This window comes from Oncorhynchus tshawytscha, unplaced genomic scaffold (genome assembly GCF_018296145.1).
Source record: "Oncorhynchus tshawytscha isolate Ot180627B unplaced genomic scaffold, Otsh_v2.0 Un_contig_388_pilon_pilon, whole genome shotgun sequence".
NCBI classification, from domain to species: Eukaryota; Metazoa; Chordata; class Actinopteri; order Salmoniformes; family Salmonidae; genus Oncorhynchus; species Oncorhynchus tshawytscha.
Window position 1 is genome coordinate 668,840 of NW_024609827.1, and position 19,812 is coordinate 688,651.

General features: G+C 44.6%; 1 protein-coding gene across 2 annotated transcripts; it reads left to right on the forward strand.

Moving 5' to 3' along the window:
- The first annotated feature begins 264 nt into the window (after positions 1-264).
- Positions 265-18,491, forward strand: LOC112235641 (poly(A) polymerase type 3). Of its 2 annotated transcripts, none has more exons than XM_042319161.1 (20): positions 265-476; positions 1,833-2,003; positions 3,146-3,212; positions 3,769-3,850; positions 4,206-4,315; positions 5,058-5,111; positions 5,242-5,353; positions 5,713-5,802; positions 7,117-7,255; positions 8,719-8,881; positions 9,603-9,723; positions 10,093-10,177; positions 12,710-12,763; positions 12,949-13,068; positions 13,146-13,255; positions 13,392-13,513; positions 13,674-13,916; positions 15,566-15,757; positions 15,966-16,037; positions 16,224-18,491. In XM_042319161.1, the coding sequence occupies exons 1-20, from the start codon at positions 469-471 to the stop codon at positions 16,317-16,319; spliced, it is 2,211 nt and encodes a 736-aa protein (XP_042175095.1). In that variant the 5' UTR covers positions 265-468; the 3' UTR covers positions 16,320-18,491. The 2 variants fall into 2 exon arrangements, with proteins under 2 accessions (XP_042175095.1, XP_042175096.1); XM_042319162.1 differs by having other exon boundaries at positions 8,719-8,791.
- The last annotated feature ends 1,321 nt before the right edge of the window (positions 18,492-19,812 follow it).

Below are 19,812 nucleotides of genomic sequence, written 5' to 3' on the forward strand. Positions count from 1 at the left end.
AAAAATAAGTTTATATTAGTCTGGAGATGGCTTTGCATAGTCATGACATGAGGCAAGAAGCATCGTATAAGATCTCGATTGAATTACAGGAGGTAGAAGTAAATAATCATATTCGAATATTTAAAAAATAAAAAAATAAAACGTAATTTAAAATAAATAAAGAAGGGTTCGGACATTTAAAGAACTACAGTTCCCATGTGCTCAAAGTAAAATTGTGCTTTACGTCATGACGGTCACGCAACACGCCCACCCTGTCAAGGTTGCGGTTTTTTGCGGTGACAGCAAAAGCGGCACACGCCATGTTCAGTGGAAACAAAAGGGGCAAGTTTCCACTGCTTGGTTGCCGGGTAAAGAAATAACATCGCTGGCTAGTTAGCTAAATTTGATGAAAAATGATAAAACGAGTATGAGAAGGGATTCTTTTTTGGGGGCGGGGGGTTGATTGGAAAATTGCTGGAAGTTGTTACAATGCCCTTGTAAGTATCTCCCTTGGACACTACTGAGTGTGTTTGGAAAGGGGATTGATTGGGCCTACCGATGCGAGGTTGCCTGTCCATGTTTGCAACAGAAAGAGAGAAAGAAAGAGAGAGAAAGAAAGAAAGAGCTTGTAGGTTGTGTAGTGGGAAATGGCTTTGAAACAAGATGGAGCACATTTGTTTTTAGACTATTGGCTAAAGCTAATGTTACTTAGGTCTGACATTTATAGGCTAGACATTTTAAGAGGTCTTAAAGTTGCAAACGGTATCAAGCTAGTTAGCTACACGCAGTTTATTAATGTTAACGTTTAGTCAGTTAGCTACATGTTGTAGTTTATTAATGTTAACGTTTAGTCAGTTAGCTACATGTTGTAGTTTATTAATGTTAACGTTTAGCTAGTTAGCATAGCAACGCTAGCTACCGTTAGTTATTTTTAACTAACACGCCGCAATTCGGCACAGCAGTAAATTTGCTATTTTATGGTCACATGTACCACCTAACTAGTTACCAAATCACAATTGACTGCTAACTACCTGTTTTTACTGTTTTTAGGTTGAGTGTCCATGTTGTTGAAGTGTAAATGAATATCCGCAGAAGTAATTAACTTAGTTAAATAGTCATCCGTGTACGTGACAGAACATTTGCAATATTGCATGTTGTCTGTAAGATGTAACGTTACTAGTTTTATAATAATTTTCTCAAACTAAACATGATCATATTTTTCTGGTAGACTACTTATTAAGTCACATCGTTTTGTTGTTGCCGTCTCTGACACGAAGCTATAGCAGAGGACAAATCACATTTTGGGAGTCTTGAGTACCTACTTTTTTGCTGTTGTTCATTGTAATGGGACACAATAAGACATGCAAAACATCATCTTTCGCCTTTACAATGTTATGTCAACATGAAACTGTACGATAGGTTACCAAGTTGAGGATGATTTCCTTATTGGTGCTTTACACCCAAACACTGTCGAAAGACGTTTGACTATAAACGTATGAGGCATGAGAAGAATACACACACATGTTTTTACCCAGAGGCCAACATTTTAGAGGTATACCTTCTACCACATCCAAATAAACCACAGCAAGCAACGTAGCTATGTAAATCGGCATAGAAATAAGCTAAAAGCACACAGTACGAGCAGCAGTTGTAGTTCACTATGTGCTTTTTGATACCATGGAACACTTTCTGTACAGGTTATCAGGTGTATATTTTTTTATTGATATTCAAATCCTTTATTATTTTTTTATGTGTTTCTTTGCACAACACCAAGAGAAATTCCTAGTAACATTTTGTTGCATGGATATAAAGTCTTCTTATTCTGATCACAACCACATCTGTCCTGTTTTCAGTCCGTCTACAAACCAGGTGTTGTTGGGTCGGGAAACACCCAAGCACTATGGGATCACTTCTCCTATCAGCCTGGCCCAAGCCAAGGAGGCTGACCTGGTCCTCACACACAGGCTGACTGAGGCCCTGAAACCATACGGGGTGTTTGAAGAGGAGCTGGAACTACAGCGCAGGTAAGATGGTTGTCACTAGTAGGCTAAATTGTCATGTTAGAATGGGCACAAGTTTCATCAAGGCCTATTAGGGGTGGTGGTGGTAGGATGAGGCCTATTAGGAGGGGTGGTGGTGGTGGTAGGATGAGGCCTATTAGGGGGGTGGTGGTGGTAGGATGAGGCCTATTAGGATGAGGCCGGGTGGTGGTGGTAGGATGAGGCCTATTAGGAGGGGTGGTGGTGGTAGGATGAGGCCTATTAGGGGGGGTGGTGGTGGTAGGATGAGGCCCGGGTGGTGGTGGTAGGATTAGGGGCGGGTGGTGGTGGTAGGATGAGGCCTATTGGTGGGCGGGTGGTGGTGGTAGGATGAGGCCTATTAGGGCGGGTGGTGGTGGTAGGATGAGGCCTATTAGGGGCGGGTGGTGGTGGTAGGATGAGGCCTATTAGGGCGGGTGGTGGTGGTAGGATGAGGCCTATTAGGATGGCGGGTGGTGGAGGTAGGATGAGGCCTATTAGGGGCGGGTGGTGGAGGTAGGATAGGATGAGGCCTATTAGTGCGGGGGTGGGGTGGTGGAGGTAGGATGAGGCCTATTAGGGCGGGTGGTGGGGTGGTGGAGGTAGGATGAGGCCTATTAGGGCGGGTGGTGGTGGAGGTAGGATGAGGCCTATTAGGGCTGGTGGTGGAGGTAGGATGAGGCCTATTAGGGCGGGTGGTGGGGTGGTGGTAGAAGGAGGATAATAACTGGATGAGGCCAATAGGGGGGTGGTAGGAGGAGGATAATAACTGGATACAATATCTTGCCAGTACATCAGCCAATTATTCTTGGCTGGTGGGGCGGCAGGTAGCCTAGTGGTTAGTGTTGGACTAGTAACCGAAAGGTTGCAAGATCGAATCCCGAGTTGACAAGGTAAAAATCAGTCATTCTGCCCCTGAACAGGCAGTTAACCCACTGTTCCTATGCCATCATTGAAAATAAGAATTTGTTCTTAACTGACTTGCCTAGTTAAATAAATAAAGGGACTTCTTAGGTTGGTGTTTTGGTCAGTACTAAGTAGACTGTATTTGTGGTTATAAAGTGCCATACTAGTTTAGTTATGATGTTTAATTTTTTTATTGTCAAAATACCAAAGACTTCCTCTAAATCATGCCTTATTTTCCATAGAATACATGTGTTGGGAAAACTGAACACACTGGTGAAGGAATGGATCCGTGACGTCAGTGAGACAAAGGTATGATTTTACTTCCTCCTCCTGACGGTTCTATCTGCTCCAGCAGGGGTCTGGTGATCAATGGATGTGTCCCAAATGTTCCCTTTTTAGTGTACTACTTTTGACCAGGATTTTTCACTATGAATGGAAATGGGTGCCATTTGGGACATGGATGATATTACAACAACAAGGCAGTGTTGCCATACCATAATGCAGTGTTGCCATACCATAATGCAGTGTTGCCCACCATAATGCAGTGTTGCCCACCATAATGCAGTGTTGCCCACCATAATGCAGTGTTGCCCTTGCCCACCATAATGCAGTGTTGCCATACCATAATGCAGTGTTGCCATACCATAATGCAGTGTTGCCATACCATAATGCAGTGTTGCCATACCATAATGCAGTGTTGCCATACCATAATGCAGTGTTGCCATACCATAATGCAGTGTTGCCATACCATAATGCAGTGTTGCCATACCATAATGCAGTGTTGCCATACCATAATGCAGTGTTGCCATACCATAATGCAGCAGGTTATAATGATTTGAATGTAGTTTTTTTTTGGTCCTCCTAGAATCTGCCTGCCTCAGTGATTGAAACGGTTGGAGGGAAGATCTTCACATTTGGGTCCTACAGGTTAGGAGTCCACACTAAAGGTAATTATGTCATCTTTAGGAGGGATACAGGTTGTTGAGTTGTGGTTAACACATTTGGGAACCTACTGGTCAGGAGTTGAACACTGAAGGTAGGCGGCACTATTGTACGGTCAACCTTTCCATTTTGATGTTGTCCTCTAATCTTAGGAGGACTTGTCCAATAGCAACATTTTCTCCGGTTTGGTCTTTAAAGTTCCTTTGACATTCTCTTTGAAAAGCACTGTATAATATACTATATAATACGCTATATAATATACTTATTAAACACAGCCTGGGTGCACTGCGTAGGTAAAACATTTTCACACAACTCTTTATCACAGTGAACTTCGAATTGTTGTGTCTCGTCCTTGTGTAGGTGCTGACATTGATGCCCTGTGTGTGGCTCCTCGGCATGTGGAGAGAACAGACTTCTTCTCCTCGTTCCTGGACAAGCTGAAGGAGCAGGAGGAGGTCAAAGATTTGAGGGTGGGTATCTAAACTATCTCAATTACATTGCCTTCATTCCTTGCGTCAAACACCATTTTGTACATCGACTAACCTGTATGTACCCCCGCACATTGACTCGGTACCGGTACCCCCTGTATATAGCCTCCACATTGACTCTGTACCGGTACCCCCTGTATATAGCCTCCACATTGACTCTGTACCGGTACCCCCTGTATATAGCCTCCACATTGACTCGGTACCGGTACCCCCTGTATATAGCCTCCACATTGACTCTGTACCGGTACCCCCTGTATATAGCCTCCACATTGACTCTGTACCGGTACCCCCTGTATATAGCCTCCACATTGACTCTGTACCGGTACCCCCTGTATATAGCCTCCACATTGACTCTGTACCGGTACCCCCTGTATATAGCCTCCACATTGACTCTGTACCGGTACTCTTTATTTTTGTACTTTAGTAAATATTTTCTTAACTCTATTTCTTGAACTGCATTGTTGGTTAAGGGCTTGTAAGTAAACATTTCACTGTAAGGTCTACACCGGTTGTATTTGGCGCATGTGACAAATACCATTTGATGAGAAGGTAAGAGGCCTCGCCCCTCTGACCTTCGTATCAAACAGGTTTTGAGAAGGTGAGAAGAGGACGCGAGGAATTAAGGCAATGTATTTGCGATTCTGGTGTTGGTAGACTAGGAGGGGAAGATGTGTTCCCAAAAGTTGAGGTGCAGACTGTTCATCAACTCCTCTCTCCCCCCCAGGCTGTTGAGGAGGCATTTGTCCCTGTGATAAAGCTGTCTTTTGACAGCATTGAGGTATGACATTTGAAAGTATTTATTGTTTAGGATTTCATTATAGGCCTAAATGTGAAGTTGGTTCAGGTCATTTAATATGAATTGAGATTTGCGGCTTTTTTAAATGTCCATGAGTTTTGTGTATTTCTAGATCGATATCCTGTTTGCTCGGTTAGCGTTGCAAACCATCCCAGAGAATCTGGACCTCCGAGATGACGGGCTGCTGAAGAACCTTGACATCCGCTGCATTAGGAGTCTTAATGGTAACACAGCTCTTTATATCTCCTGAGCTCCGGTCCTGATGTGGTTCAGTTGGTAAAAAGGGTGCCGCTGTCGTCAACGGTGTTGTGGGTTCAATTGTCGCTGGGGTCACATGGTAAAATGTATGTCGCTTTGGATAAAATCATCTGCTGCCTGGTTTCTCCACTTCACTGATGTTGATATCGGATCCATGTTAAAAACACAAGGTCTAACAATTGGTTGTTGGCTCACCTCTGACCCTACCTACACTTAGTTGAAAGCATCCACTGTGTTGTAGAATTTCAAGTAATCTGCATTGTCTATGTTATCCCCCTCTGTCTATTGTGAGTGATAATGACTTGGACGTTTTTGTTGTTGTCAGGTTGTAGAGTTACAGATGAAATCCTCCATCTTGTGCCCAACATTGAGAACTTCAGACTGACACTGAGGACCATCAAGCTGTGGGCTAAACGTGAGTTGGATCTGTGTAGTGTTGCGTAGCATCAAGCATAGGAGTACAATCATTTCCCTTGGTGGAAACAACTGTTGAGTCGGCATCTCCTGTAAGGGTGTGTATGTGTCTGTACTTGTGTGTTTTGAGTCGGTCCCTGTACTATATCAGTTTGTACGTCTTGCTGTGTAACACTGTTGTGGCTAGGCAGGTGGGATTATCTCTTTCTCATCTTGTCCTCTTTTCACACAAACTATCAACTAATGGCATGTCGACACGCTGGGCCCACACTGACAGCCTTCAGGTCCTATTCCCTAAACAGGATTAGCCTCTAAAATAAACTGAGTCATGGCCCCTCGTGGCCATGGTGAATTTGTTTGGCTTGCATACGCTGCCTGGCAACCAACTGTCCAATCATGTTTTGTCCTGTGGGAACAACTGCCGTGGAGTCACTCACTGGCTTGTATAATAGGCCAGGTGCATAACTAAGCCCAATCCAAAACATCCCCAGCCCCAACAACCCTTTGGTGATCTTTAGAAACTAGATGGATGTAAGCTATATGGCATAAGCATTTCCAAGTTTATTGGGAGGCAAGGCAGAACCATCAAGGAATTGCCTTTTGAATGACAAAATCAGAAAAATTACACTGGTGCCTTGTGGTCATTGATGTAATGCCCTTATTAGGTCTTTGTGTTTCTTTCACCTGTACCAAATGGCTCAATTACCATCACATGTGAATCTACTGGTATACTTTACCAGAAAATGTATCTACGACTCGCTTGCCTCTATCCTGCTGACTGGCATGTAGGGCAACAACAACATAACTAAATCTACGCCATCCACAGTGCTATACACGTCCTCCCCCAGGTCATAGCATCTACAGTGATGGACACGTCCTCCCCCCAGGTCATAGCATCTACAGTGATGGACACGTCCTCCCCCAGGTCATAGCATCTACAGTGATGGACACGTCCTCCCCCAGGTCATAGCATCTACAGTGATGGACACATCCTCCCCCAGGTCATAGCATCTACAGTGATGGACACGTCCTCCCCCCAGGTCATAACATCTAGAGTGATGGACACGTCCTCCCCCCAGGTCATAACATCTACAGTGCTATACACCTACTCCCCCAGGTCATAACATCTACAGTGCTATACACCTACTCCCCCAGGTCATAACATCTACAGTAATTTCCTGGGTGGAGTCTCCTGGGCCATGCTGGTAGCCAGGACCTGTCAGCTCTACCCAACACCATTTTATATATATATATACATATATACATATATACATATACACACACACACACACCTAATGTCATTGTTCTCCTCCAGGTCATAACATCTACAGTAATATCCTGGGCTTCCTGGGTGGTGTCTCCTGGGCCATGCTGGTAGCCAGGACCTGCCAGCTCTACCCCAACGCCGTGGCCTCCACCCTCGTACACAAGTTCTTCCTCGTCTTCTCCAAATGGTAAGCAGTCACTCTCCATTCGGATGTGCTCCGTGACCTGTTTCTCATGGCCGTTGAGTTGTTCTGTCTTTTTGAAGGAGATTTCTTTGTTTTTCTTTAGTCTGACGTAGAGGTCGACCGATTAATCGGAATGACCGATTTTAAATAGGGCCGATTTTCAAGTTTTCATAACAATCGGAAATCGGTATTTTTGGGTGCCAATTTGACGATTTTTGTTTGATTTTTTATTAGATTTTTAACTTTTTTTTTTTAGACATTTATTTAATCTCTATTTAACTAGGCAAGTCATTTAAGAACACATTCTTATTTTCAATGACGGCCTAGGAACAGTGGGTTAACTGCCTTGTTCAGAGGCAGAACGACAGATTTTCACCTTGTCAGCTCGGGGGATCCAATCTTGCAACCTTACAGTTAACTAGTCCAACGCAATAACGACCTGTCTCTCATTGCACTCCACAAGGAGACTGCCTGTTACGCGAATGCAGTAAGCCAAGGTAAGTTGCTAGCTAGCATTAAACTTATCTTCTAAAAAATAATCATAATCACTAGTTAACTACACATGGTTGATGATATTACTAGATATTATCTAGCGTGTCCCGCGTTGCATATAATCTGACTGAGCATACAAGTATCTGACTGAGCGGTGGTAGGCAGAAGCAGGCGCGTAAACATTCATCAGCGCTTTCGTGCGTTTTGCCAGCAGCTCGTCCTGTACGTCAAGCATTGCGCTGTTTATGACTTCAAGCCTATCAACTCCCGAGATGAGGCTCGTGTAACCGAAGCTATACTGTTACACTGGCATTACTAAAGAGCCTATAAGAACGTCCAATAGTCAAAGGTTAATGAAATACAAATGGTATAGAGGGAAATAGTCCTATAATTCCTATAATAACTACAACCTAAAAAGTATTAACTGGGAATATTGAAGACTCATGTTAAAAGGAACCACCAGCTTTCATATGTTCTCATGTTCTGAGCAAGGAACTTAAACGTTAGCTTTCTTACATGGCACATATTGCACTTTTACTTTCTTCTCCAACACTTTGTTTTTGCATTATTTAAACCAAATTGAACATGTTTCATTATTTACTTGAGGCTAAATTGATTTTATTGATGTATTATATTAAGTTAAAATAAGTGTTCATTCAGCAATGTTGTAATTGTCATTATTACAAATATTTAAAAAATGTTTGTTAATTGACCGATTTAATCGGTACCGGCCTTTTTGGCCCTCCAATAATCGGTATCGGCGTTGAAAAATCATAATCGGTCGACCTCTAGTCTGAAGTGTGTATGAACCGTGAACAAATTTTTCTCAGTCCTTGGTGCTTGTGGCAGTTCTATTACTGCTGTTTTCCTTAGGAACATAGTGAAACAAGATGATGTGTGTCTAAAGGGGTGACTGACCTACTGGTATTACCTGGTCTGTATCATCACACTAAACTGGAGTTGTGTTAATGCAGGGAATGGCCCAACCCTGTTCTCCTGAAGCAGCCAGAGGACTGCAACCTGAACCTGCCAGTCTGGGACCCCAGGGTAATGCTGATCATAATGTTGAACCTGCCAGTCTGGGACCCCAGGGTAATGTTGATCATAATGTTGAACCTGCCAGTCTGGGACCCCAGGGTAATGTTGAACCTGCCAGTCTGGGACCCCTGGGTAATGTTGAACCTGCCAGTCTGGGACCCCTGGGTAATGTTGAACCTGCCAGTCTGGGACCCTGGGGTAATGTTGAACCTTTTTCTTTTTTTTAACCTTTATTTTACTAGGCAAGTCAGTTAAGAACAAATTCTTATTTACAATGACGGCCTAGGAACAGTGGGTTAACTGCCTGTTCAGGGGCAGAACGACAGATTTGTACCTTGTCAGCTCAGGGGTTTGAACTTGCAACCTTCCGGTTACTAGTCCAACGCTCTAACCACTAGGCTACGCTGCCGCCCCAGGTCAACACGTGTTCATACTGTTACTAGTCCGGTCCTGAGCAACACTGACTACGTCAAGGACGGTCATGAACTTAACTACCTCAAGCATTTTACCTGCAGAGCTGCCAAGTTAAGGGAAATACAATAAAAACAGGTGGTTAATAAACCCTGTTCCTCCAGGATGTATCCCATGGTGTTAACCGTGTAAAGTCTAGAGCCATGGGGTTTTTCCCTGTAACATCTGTCAGTCCCTCTTCCTTCATCTGATCCAGCACAAACACATTTGATTCACCTGCATTAGATGCTTCATAACACTATTATCAAGATGGTTACACACATTCTCAGAGTTCTATCGTACCAAGTGACCCCTTCTGCATGTAGTGGAGGGTTTTGATTGACTCTGAGTGTCCTAACTGCTGTTCCAGGTGACCCCCAGTGACCGGTACCACCTGATGCCCATCATCACACCAGCCTACCCCCAGCAGAACTCTACCTACAACGTCTCTGCCTCTACGCGTGCCGTCATGGTGGACGAGTTCAAACAGGGTCCGTAAAGCCGTCTCAAATTCTAACTTTATACACAAACTGTTGCATCCACTCTTAGGTCCAGTCTCTCTGAAACTGATGCTCTTAATACAAAACCCTTCAGGCCAGAGTCCTAATTTCAGAGACTTGAGCAAGAAACATACTCCCAACATTCACATAAATGATCCTTTGATGTGAAAAAGGGAAGTTGCATCAAATGTAAATTGTTTATTCCTATGTCAAGTAAATTCAGCCTCCTTCGGGTGTCATTTCTCAAGAGGTTCCCTAACGGCGGTCTTCATTGTAGCCTTAGCTACGTTGCCTCATCTGTAGTTTTTTCCTTTTGGTTCTCTTTCCGTTTTGGTCAACACGTTTTCCTTCCCTCTACAGGTCTGGCCATCACAGATGAAATTTTGCAGAGTAAAGCAGAGTGGTCCAAACTATTTGAAGCACCAAACTTCTTTCAGAAATACAAGTATGTATTAAGGAGCTTACCCTGTGGGACACGCATGGTGAGACAAACCAACTATTCCAATAAAGATTTGGATTTTCAAAATACACCCAACCACCTCACTCGCACCTTTTTCAGTAAATGTGAAGTTCTCTTGTTCCTCTCTGTATATGTAATCCACTCATTCAGTTTGATTTATTTGTGTTATTAAATAAACACTTCAGGCTTAGACAAGACTCAAAAGATGCTTTCTTCTGCCCTATGCACCCTCTCTGATTCTCAAAACGATGATCGTAAAGACAAATACAATGTTAATGTTATGCAGAGCCTGAAGTCCAGTATAATCACTGCTATTACCTATAGACTGTGCTCTCTAATGTAAGCACAACTCAATATTTGATGTTTGTATATTTTAATATCTTACTAAAGGTAGGTACTTCAGCTGTAAGGTTCTTATTATACTGTACATCTACTTCCCCAAATAAAATGCTTTAGTTAAACATTTGCACTATGTATTTCTTGTTAGTCCTCATTTTGTAGATATGTTTGTTTTTTTTTTTTTTGTTAAGTTTTGATCATGACAAATCCGTAAGTTGTAGCACAACATTAGCAGGAATCCATGTGAAGAATACAAGATTTAAGTCATTGGAACTTTGTTTCATTCTATACATGTGGGTACCACTTCCTCTTTCACTTATCAGTTCTGCTCCATCTGGAGAAATGTACTTGAATGTTGAAATCTGAAGTGTGGGGGGGGGGAGTAAAGATGAAAAGATCATTTTGTTAATTGGTTTATCAGTAATATGCAAAGAGCATGAAGCTAGCCTTGTACAGTGGCAACAATTGTGTTACTGAAGAGGCCTTGTCCTTTTGGCGGAGGAGACGTTCCTCCTCTTGCAGCCCCAATCAACATGTAGACCTATTTACAGAAGGCTGATATTTTTGTTGCCCAGTCCCCTCCTTTTAAGTGTTCTAGATTGACTTGTTCCAATCCCCTTCTACCAAAATCTTCTATTCCCGAGGCTCTCTATTTGAAATCAAATCCCCTCAAGTCTTTTGGGAAATCATTTTGATCCAGCAACCCTTTCTTCTGACAGAGATCAGAACATGTTGATGTGTACTTGCCTTAAGCACACCCTGGTTTAAGCACCTCTTCTCATCCTTTGAGTTGCTGACAGAGGAAAGGACAAAATGCACCAGCACATTCTGGACAGTCATTTGGCAGCACTGGAGAGCCTGGAAACATGGATACAATTAAAAGTGATTTTAAAATAAATCCAGCCTGTGGATTGGACTGCAGAGTTAGAGGAGACAGTATATATCCAGCCTGTGGATTGGACTGGCGCATTAGAGGAGACAGATGTTGTTATGCTTTGCTTGTTATCCAGGTTAGACTGTTTCCACATCAGGCTTGATGAACATATTTCATAATCAGACCATCCTGCTGGTCTGGCTGGCACCCTGCTGATTACTACACCTGTTTCTCTGTACTCTTGTTTGAATAAATCAATCATTTGTCCTGGGCTCAGACCTTTTATTTTCAACGTGGCCTGAAAATGAAATATATTTTTCCATTCATCTGCTTGGTAATGTAATCCTATTTATAATATTCTAACCTCGTGGGAACTGATCGGAACGAGCTCCTGTGATTGGACTAACAGTGCGGTAGTGTGGTTTTCAACCGGTGCAAGGCAGAGTATACAGTAGGACATGACTATGCTTGGTGCTACTGGGATAACTGCATGGAGATTGTACATGTAGGCAGACCAGACATGTAAGTGAATACGTTTGTACAGTTAGTGTAATAATAGTGACTTTCAGTATACTTGAATATTGTGGAAGATATATTTTATACTAAATTAAGTTTGTTCTCAAGTTGACGTGAAGAGGGTTTGGTGAATGAATTATCTTGGTAGTGCGATTTGGGTTTTTCTCTGGCTAGTTGGATTTGTTTTGGAGTGTTTGTAGCTGTTACTGTGACATGTTTGTGTAAAAGACATGTTCAGTTTAGGACCATGTAGTTTCTTTCCTTTTAAAACACAGACCGTTGGTCATTTATTTGTAGTTTTTTTTTAGCTGTTTAAGTTTGATAAAGTGTGTTTTTAGAAATGAACATATTTCCATGACCTGCTGTAGGGTGGTGGCGAGGACTGGGTGATCTGGTCCGGGCCTCTCTGTGCCTGGGGCTCTCCTAGCCTGGGTTCGTTGCCTGGTTGCTGTCTTTAGGGGTTCCTAGCCTGGGTTTGTTGCCTGGCTGCTGTCTTTAGGGGTTCCTAGCCTGGGGCTCTCCTAGCCTGGGGCTCTCCTAGCCTGGGTTCGTTTCCTGGCTGCTGTCTTTAGGGGTTCCTAGCCTGGGGCTCTCCTATCCTGGGTTCGTTTCCTGGCTGCTGTCTTTAGGGGTTCCTATCCTGGGTTCGTTTCCTGGCTGCTGTCTTTAGGGGTTCCTAGCCTGGGTTCGTTGCCTGGCTGCTGTCTTTAGGGGTTCCTAGCCTGGGTTCTTTTCCTGGCTGCTGTCTTTAGGGTGTAATGGTAATGTTCTGTCTCTTATGTTCCAAGGCATTATATTGTGTTGCTAGCAAGCGCCCCCACCGAGAAGCAGCACCTGGAGTGGTGAGTACTGACTGTGTGTGTGGGGGGCTGGAAAAACCTTTGGGTGAGATTATGACTGACTGAATGAGGGTGGAGACATGGTGTATTACATGTGAATCAATTTCAATGTTACTCTTTTAAAGCCTTTATTCACCTACTGTTAGGGAATACATTTGTAAAAGTGCTGTTTTTCTCTGTCCTGGCAGGGTTGGTCTGGTTGAGTCTAAGATCAGGATCTTAGTAGGAAACCTGGAGAAGAATGAGTACATAACGTTGGCCCATGTCAACCCCCAGTCATTCCCTGGACCCAGGGAAAGCAGGGAGAAGTGAGTTTATTATACTATTATGCAAGGTTGTAGTAAGCTCTTAATGGACTATTTCTCACCTGTTTTGTCTTTTCCAGAGAGGAGGTCAGCACCATGTGGGTGATAGGTGTTATCTTTAAGAAGATGGAGGCATCAGAGAACCTCAACGTTGACCTGACCATTGACATCCAGTCCTTTACTGACACGGGTATAAAATCACCTTACTCAATTCAACTCAAGAATGTAGAATTTGAAAATGATATTTGTCATGTTTTCTGCACTTGTATCTAGTTCTATTATTTGACACAAAAAAAAAAGTTATATTTTCTAAATGCTTCCTGCAGTGTACCGGCAGGCGATGAACAGCAAGATGTTTGAGGCGGACATGAAGATCCAGGCCATGCATGTGAAGAGGAGACAACTTCACCAGCTACTGCCCGACCTGGTCATGCCCAAACGCAGGAAGGTACGACATGTCATTTAATTATTTAGTCTGCTCCTTGTTAACAATAGAGGTGTAACACTAATTTATAGAGTTTTATATTCTGCTTTTCACACAGTCTCTTAGTTGACTGATTGCTTGCGGTATTGAGTTGTAACCAGTGTCGTTTTGTTCTGTCCTCCAGCACTCGACAGAGGGGCTTCGTCAGATGAATGACAGTAGTCTGGACCTATCGTTAGACAGTGACAACAGTATGTCTGTGCCATCCCCCACGGCCATGCCAGCCACTGTGCCCACGTCAACCCCAGTGAAGTGTGGCCCACTAGGTCCCCTTGCGGCTGCAGCCGGCCAGCCTGAGGCCCCAGCTGTGAAGAGACCTGGCTCCCCTATGCAGGAAGAGAGGAAGCGGTTCAAATCAGATGCTGAGGTATTCCATCTTTAATTGTCCCAGTAGAGAAATTCCATTTTCATTGTGTAGACAGGAGTTTACCGATAATACTGTAACGTGTGTATTCCCTATATGTTTTATTCCGGCTTTTTACTGTCTTTTTGAGACTCCTCTCTTCTGTCTACAGATTTGTCTCTTATTTCTGGCATAGTAGTGGGCAGTGTTGGGATAAAAAAATAAAGTAACACTATATTATCTTGCAGGGAGCCTAGCGGTTAGGGCAGGGAGCCTAGCGGTTAGGGCAGGGAGCCTAGCGGTTAGGGCAGGGAGCCTAGCGGTTAGGGCAGGAGCCTAGCGGTTAGGGCAGGAGCCTAGCGGTTAGGGCAGGGAGCCTAGCGGTTAGGGCAGGGAGCCTAGCGGTTAGGGCAGGGAGCCTAGCGGTTAGGGCAGGGAGCCTAGCGGTTAGGGCAGGGAGCCTAGCGGTTAGGGCAGGGAGCCTAGCGGTTAGGGCGGGGAGCCTAGCGGTTAGGGCGGGAGCCTAGCGGTTGGGGCGGGGAGCCTAGCGGTTAGGGCGGGGAGCCTAGCGGTTAGGGCGGGGAGCCTAGCGGTTAGGGCGGGGAGCCTAGCGGTTAGGGCGGGAGCCTAGCGGTTAGGGCGGGGAGCCTAGCGGTTAGGGCGGGGAGCCTAGCGGTTAGGGCGGGGAGCCTAGCGGTTAGGGCGGGGAGCCTAGCGGTTAGAGCGGGGAGCCTAGCGGTTAGGGGCGGGAGCCTAGCGGTTAGAGGCGGGAGCCTAGCGGTTAGAGGCGGGAGCCTAGCGGTTAGAGACGGGTAGCCTAGCGGTTAGAGACGGGTAGCCTAGCGGTTAGAGACGGGTAGCCTAGCGGTTAGAGACGGGTAGCCTAGCGGTTAGAGACGGGTAGCCTAGCGGTTAGAGACGGGTAGCCTAGCGGTTAGAGACGGGTAGCCTAGCGGTTAGAGACGGGTAGCCTAGCGGTTAGAGACGGGTAGCCTAGCGGTTAGAGACGGGTAGCCTAGCGGTTAGAGACGGGTAGCCTAGCGGTTAGAGCGTTGGGCCAGTAACCGAAAGGTTGCTAGATCGAATCCCTGAGTTGACAAAGGAAAACAAATGTCATTCTTCCCCTGAACAAGGCAGTTAACCCACTGTTCCCCGGTAGGCCGGGCATTGTAAATAAGAATTTGTTATAAACTGACTTGCCTAGTTAAATAAAGTTTAAATAAAAAGAATAGTAACTCCGGTTTGAGCACTACTTCCTTCTCCTCTGTGGCACTGCTTTCCTGTGCTGCTGAATTAGCCATGTACACTGCAAGACAAAGGAATGTACAGACTCGTAGAGACGTATAGAGGACACACTTCCCACTAGACGGGGTAGCCCTCTGTGGGCTTTGCGATCAATGGCAAAGATCAAAGGTGCACCCTCTATACGTTTCTATTGGACAGTAGCTGTCATGGCGTTTCCCCGAACAGTTTCTCACACGAGAACTAAATGAGGAAATGAGATATGATTGTGAAAGTAACCACATAAAGTAACTAATTACCCAATTTAAAAAGTAAACCGTTACTTAACTCCGTTACTCATATAGAGTCATCTGAATACTTAACCTCCAACACGGAGTCCATTTACTGATCTACTAAATATGCTTAACGGATAAACTTCTCTTCCTTTGTAGGATTCAGCTGTTGAGAAAAAGCCTTCAGGAGACACAGTCCCCACAAGCCTGACCCCCTCTCCTCCGCCCACCATGGGCCCCCCAGCGGCCCCCCGCACCTCTCGCCAGGAGATGCTGGAGGAGGAGGACCCCTCCCCAGTCCCAGAGAATGGGGCAGCTGGCGGAGAGGAGTGCACCACTGTGGAGGCACAGGTATGTAGTAACAAGCTTATCCATAGTGTCACATCATCATGTCTAAATATATTCATTGTTGTAGTCTATCTTTTCAGAATATGTTTGGCTACATCTTGATGATATTATAAGAAGCATATATTTTTTAATTAATGCTAGATTTAGAAGAGTCAGGTGAACATGGTTACATAGTTGTGATAAACTGTTCTGTGGGCCTTGCTGTTCCCAGGTCAATGAGGACAGTATGTCCGAGGAGATGCCTGCTTCTGAAGGGGAAGGCAAGATGGAGGCAGATATTAAGGTATCAATGCACTCTATTTTTCTGTCTTTCTCTCTCTCTCTTTCTCTCTCTCTCTCTGCCTCTCACTTTCATAATTCATGTCTGAAAAGTGTACAGATCATTTTCTATACGGTCTATATTTCCACTTTGGTCTGTCTGTTAGTTTTGCAGCCAAACTACAACTTGATTATCGTACTCTTCCCTCAGCGAATGGTCAGTGCGGATCTGTCTGATGTGCCTCTCCTGCCAGCCAACCCAATTCCAGTGGTGAAGAACTCTATAAAGCTTCGCCTCAGCAGGTAGGAGAGAGGACAGACAGACGCATCTACTCGCCTCCCCGGCCCCTATACCCTGAACTCTACTGTGGGTGTCCTAAGACATTCTCAGTCCTCTGCCACGGAATGCCCACAGTGCTGCAGATAAAGACACAGACCGACAACACAGGCGACTAGACAGTCGTTGTCTCTTTTCAACCAGGGACATTGTCAGTTGACACGAAAGGACGTAGCTGCAACTGTCTCCACAAGAGGGCGATGTTGCTCTTCTGCTGAATTCTCCTAGGTGGCTTCCAACCTATACCTTACTGGTTAAAGGGTAGAAGTTGTCCCATAGACACAGATCTAGGATCAGCACACCTTCCCCTGAGTCTTAGTAAAACACAAAACGGACCCTAGATCAACATGTCGGCATCTTCATCCTACTCCTTCAAGAGCTGCTGGTTACCAGGAATAAACAACGTGACATAAAGATGTCATCTTTCCTGTGCATGCAGACGTGTGTGCTGTGCGTGGACGTGGATGCTCATTGGTTCTCTCTCTTCTTCTCTCCTCATTGTGTTATCCAGAGAACAGATGATGACGGAACAAGTTCTGTTGACTAATGATTTTGGGATTTCTTTGTCCCAGTGGTTTACGGTGTGTGTGTGTGTGTGTGTGTGTGTGTGTGAAGCACCTTGGTATGATGTCAAAACATACTGAGTAATAAAGAAGAGCAGAATGGAAAATGAAGATTGGGTCAGTGGTGTTAGATGTCTTCCTGTTACCGTTGTGATATACCGAAGTGTGTAACAGATGACAGGTTACGGCTGCGCCAAAGGTAGTACACTATAAAGGGAATTGGGTGCCATTTGGGACGCCCAAAGCGAATCACTGTCAGTCAGTCAACTGTTGGGATGTGAGGTGGCCTTTGGGGATTGTATGGAGATGTATAGAAAAGGGTATGAGGGTGTTTGGGATGCCTCAAAAAGACATGGACACAGTCACACATGCAGCTAACGCTTGCTAAAGGAACTAGCTCAGGTTCGAGTACATACACAACACAATAACTTTGACCAAAAAAAATAAAGCTCACAACTTCTGTGGGAACAGAATAGCTTAGTCTCTTCAGGATAGTTTAGTGTTTTTATTACGGTAGTCGTATGTACAGGATACACATGGAAAACATCGTCTGACGAAATGCTAACTGGTTCCTTCTGGACAATGCAACAATAATAAGACCTAATAAAATATAACAATAGGAACATGAAGTAGATGTCACAGTAGAATAGAATAAACCTTTTTTTTAAGTATAATAACAGGAAGTCACAATTTCTAGTACAATATTTGGACAGGGTAGAATAGTCAATAGTGATACAGGTCTATAGTCTAGAGATGACAGGGAGTTAAGAGTTGTTTTCTACAGGAATGGTCAGATTATATCAGAGGAAAATATGGTTTTCGAGGGCTATGGCTGGCATGTTGAGTGGAGAAGTGGTCTGGTGTCTTGAGTAGACCATTTAGTTATATATATGCATAGACTTTGAATGAATAGAAGGGGTGTAGTACCTCTGACCATTCTAATCATTCTGATTCTATGTATACATGCATTGTACAGTAACTGTTAGTGTCATGTACCAAAAACATGAAAATGATGAAAAACAATGCGTTTTCTTTTGCGTGGAACATGTAAGACTTGAGCTTTCGCATTGTTGGATTATTTGAATAGAAATATAATTACTCAACTATCACGCAGAAGGTTAAGAGCACAAATATTCTTTGTTGGCTATTAATTTCTGATTTACTAGGTCATAACATAATTGGAATTTATCAGAATAGTCGACGCGTTGAATACTCGATAGTATTGTTAGAGGACGACAGTTATTTTTGGTTTCACTGTTTCTTTTTTGAAAAGTTTTAAAACGATGTGTACTGAATTTTCACTTACTCAATATTTTGTTGATGTCTTAACAAAATGTAGCTTTTGTTTTGTGCTAATTGTGTGGGACTCGTATGTTAACGATGAATCTGAATTTAGACTGCTGTCAACATAGGGTGCGTTAATCTACATGAATAGATAATTTCCTTCAATGACAAAACATTATTTCCCGTTCTTACAATGCTCTTTTTCAGTTCAAAATGGTTTCTTAGGTGTATTTGTAAGGATGAGGTATTGTACTTTTTTTTCCCCCCTCAAAAATAAAGCTCTACGTTGCAAAGATGCGTTGGTCTTGTGTTCTTGTTCAAAGTACCCCACCACCATTAACAAAAATAGTGATCGCTTCCAACACCGCGACATAACACCACATCAGACTCTTACCCACCGCTGCGGTTTCCCAACACCACGACATAACACCACATCAGACTCTTACCCACCGCTGCGGTTTCCCAACACCACGACATAACACCACATCAGACTCTTACCCACCGCTGCGGTTTCCCAACACCACGACATAACACCACATCAGACTCTTACCCACCGCTGCGGTTTCCCAACACCACGACATAACACCACATCAGACTCTTACCCACCGCTGCGGTTTCCCAACACCACGACATAACACCACATCAGACTCTTACCCACCGCTGCGGTTTCCCAACACCACGACATAACACCACATCAGACTCTTACCCACCGCTGCGGTGTTTCCCAACACCACGACATAACACCACATCAGACTCTTACCCACCGCTGCGGTTTCCCAACACCGCGACATAACACCACATCAGACTCTTACCCACCGCTGCGGTTTCCCAACACCACGACATAACACCACATCAGACTCTTACCCACCGCTGCGGTTTCCCAACACCACGACATAACACCACATCAGACTCTTACCCACCGCTGCGGTTTCCCAACACCACGACATAACACCACATCAGACTCTTACCCACCGCTGCGGTTTCCCAACACCGCGACATAACACCACATCAGACTCTTACCCACCGCTGCGGTTTCCCAACACCACGACATAACACCACATCAGACTCTTACCCACCGCTGCGGTTTCCCAACACCGCGACATAACACCACATCAGACTCTTACCCACCGCTGCGGTTTCCCAACACCGCGACATAACACCACATCAGACTCTTACCCACCGCTGCGGTTTCCCAACACCACGACATAACACCACATCAGACTCTTACCCACCGCTGCGGTTTCCCAACACCACGACATAACACCACATCAGACTCTTACCCACCGCTGCGGTTTCCCAACACCACGACATAACACCACATCAGACTCTTACCCACCGCTGCGGTTTCCCAACACCACGACATAACACCACATCAGACTCTTACCCACCGCTGCGGTTTCCCAACACCACGACATAACACCACATCAGACTCTTACCCACCGCTGCGGTTTCCCAACACCACGACATAACACCACATCAGACTCTTACCCACCGCTGCGGTTTCCCAACACCGCGACATAACACCACATCAGACTCTTACCCACCGCTGCGGTTTCCCAACACCACGACATAACACCACATCAGACTCTTACCCACCGCTGCGGTTTCCCAACACC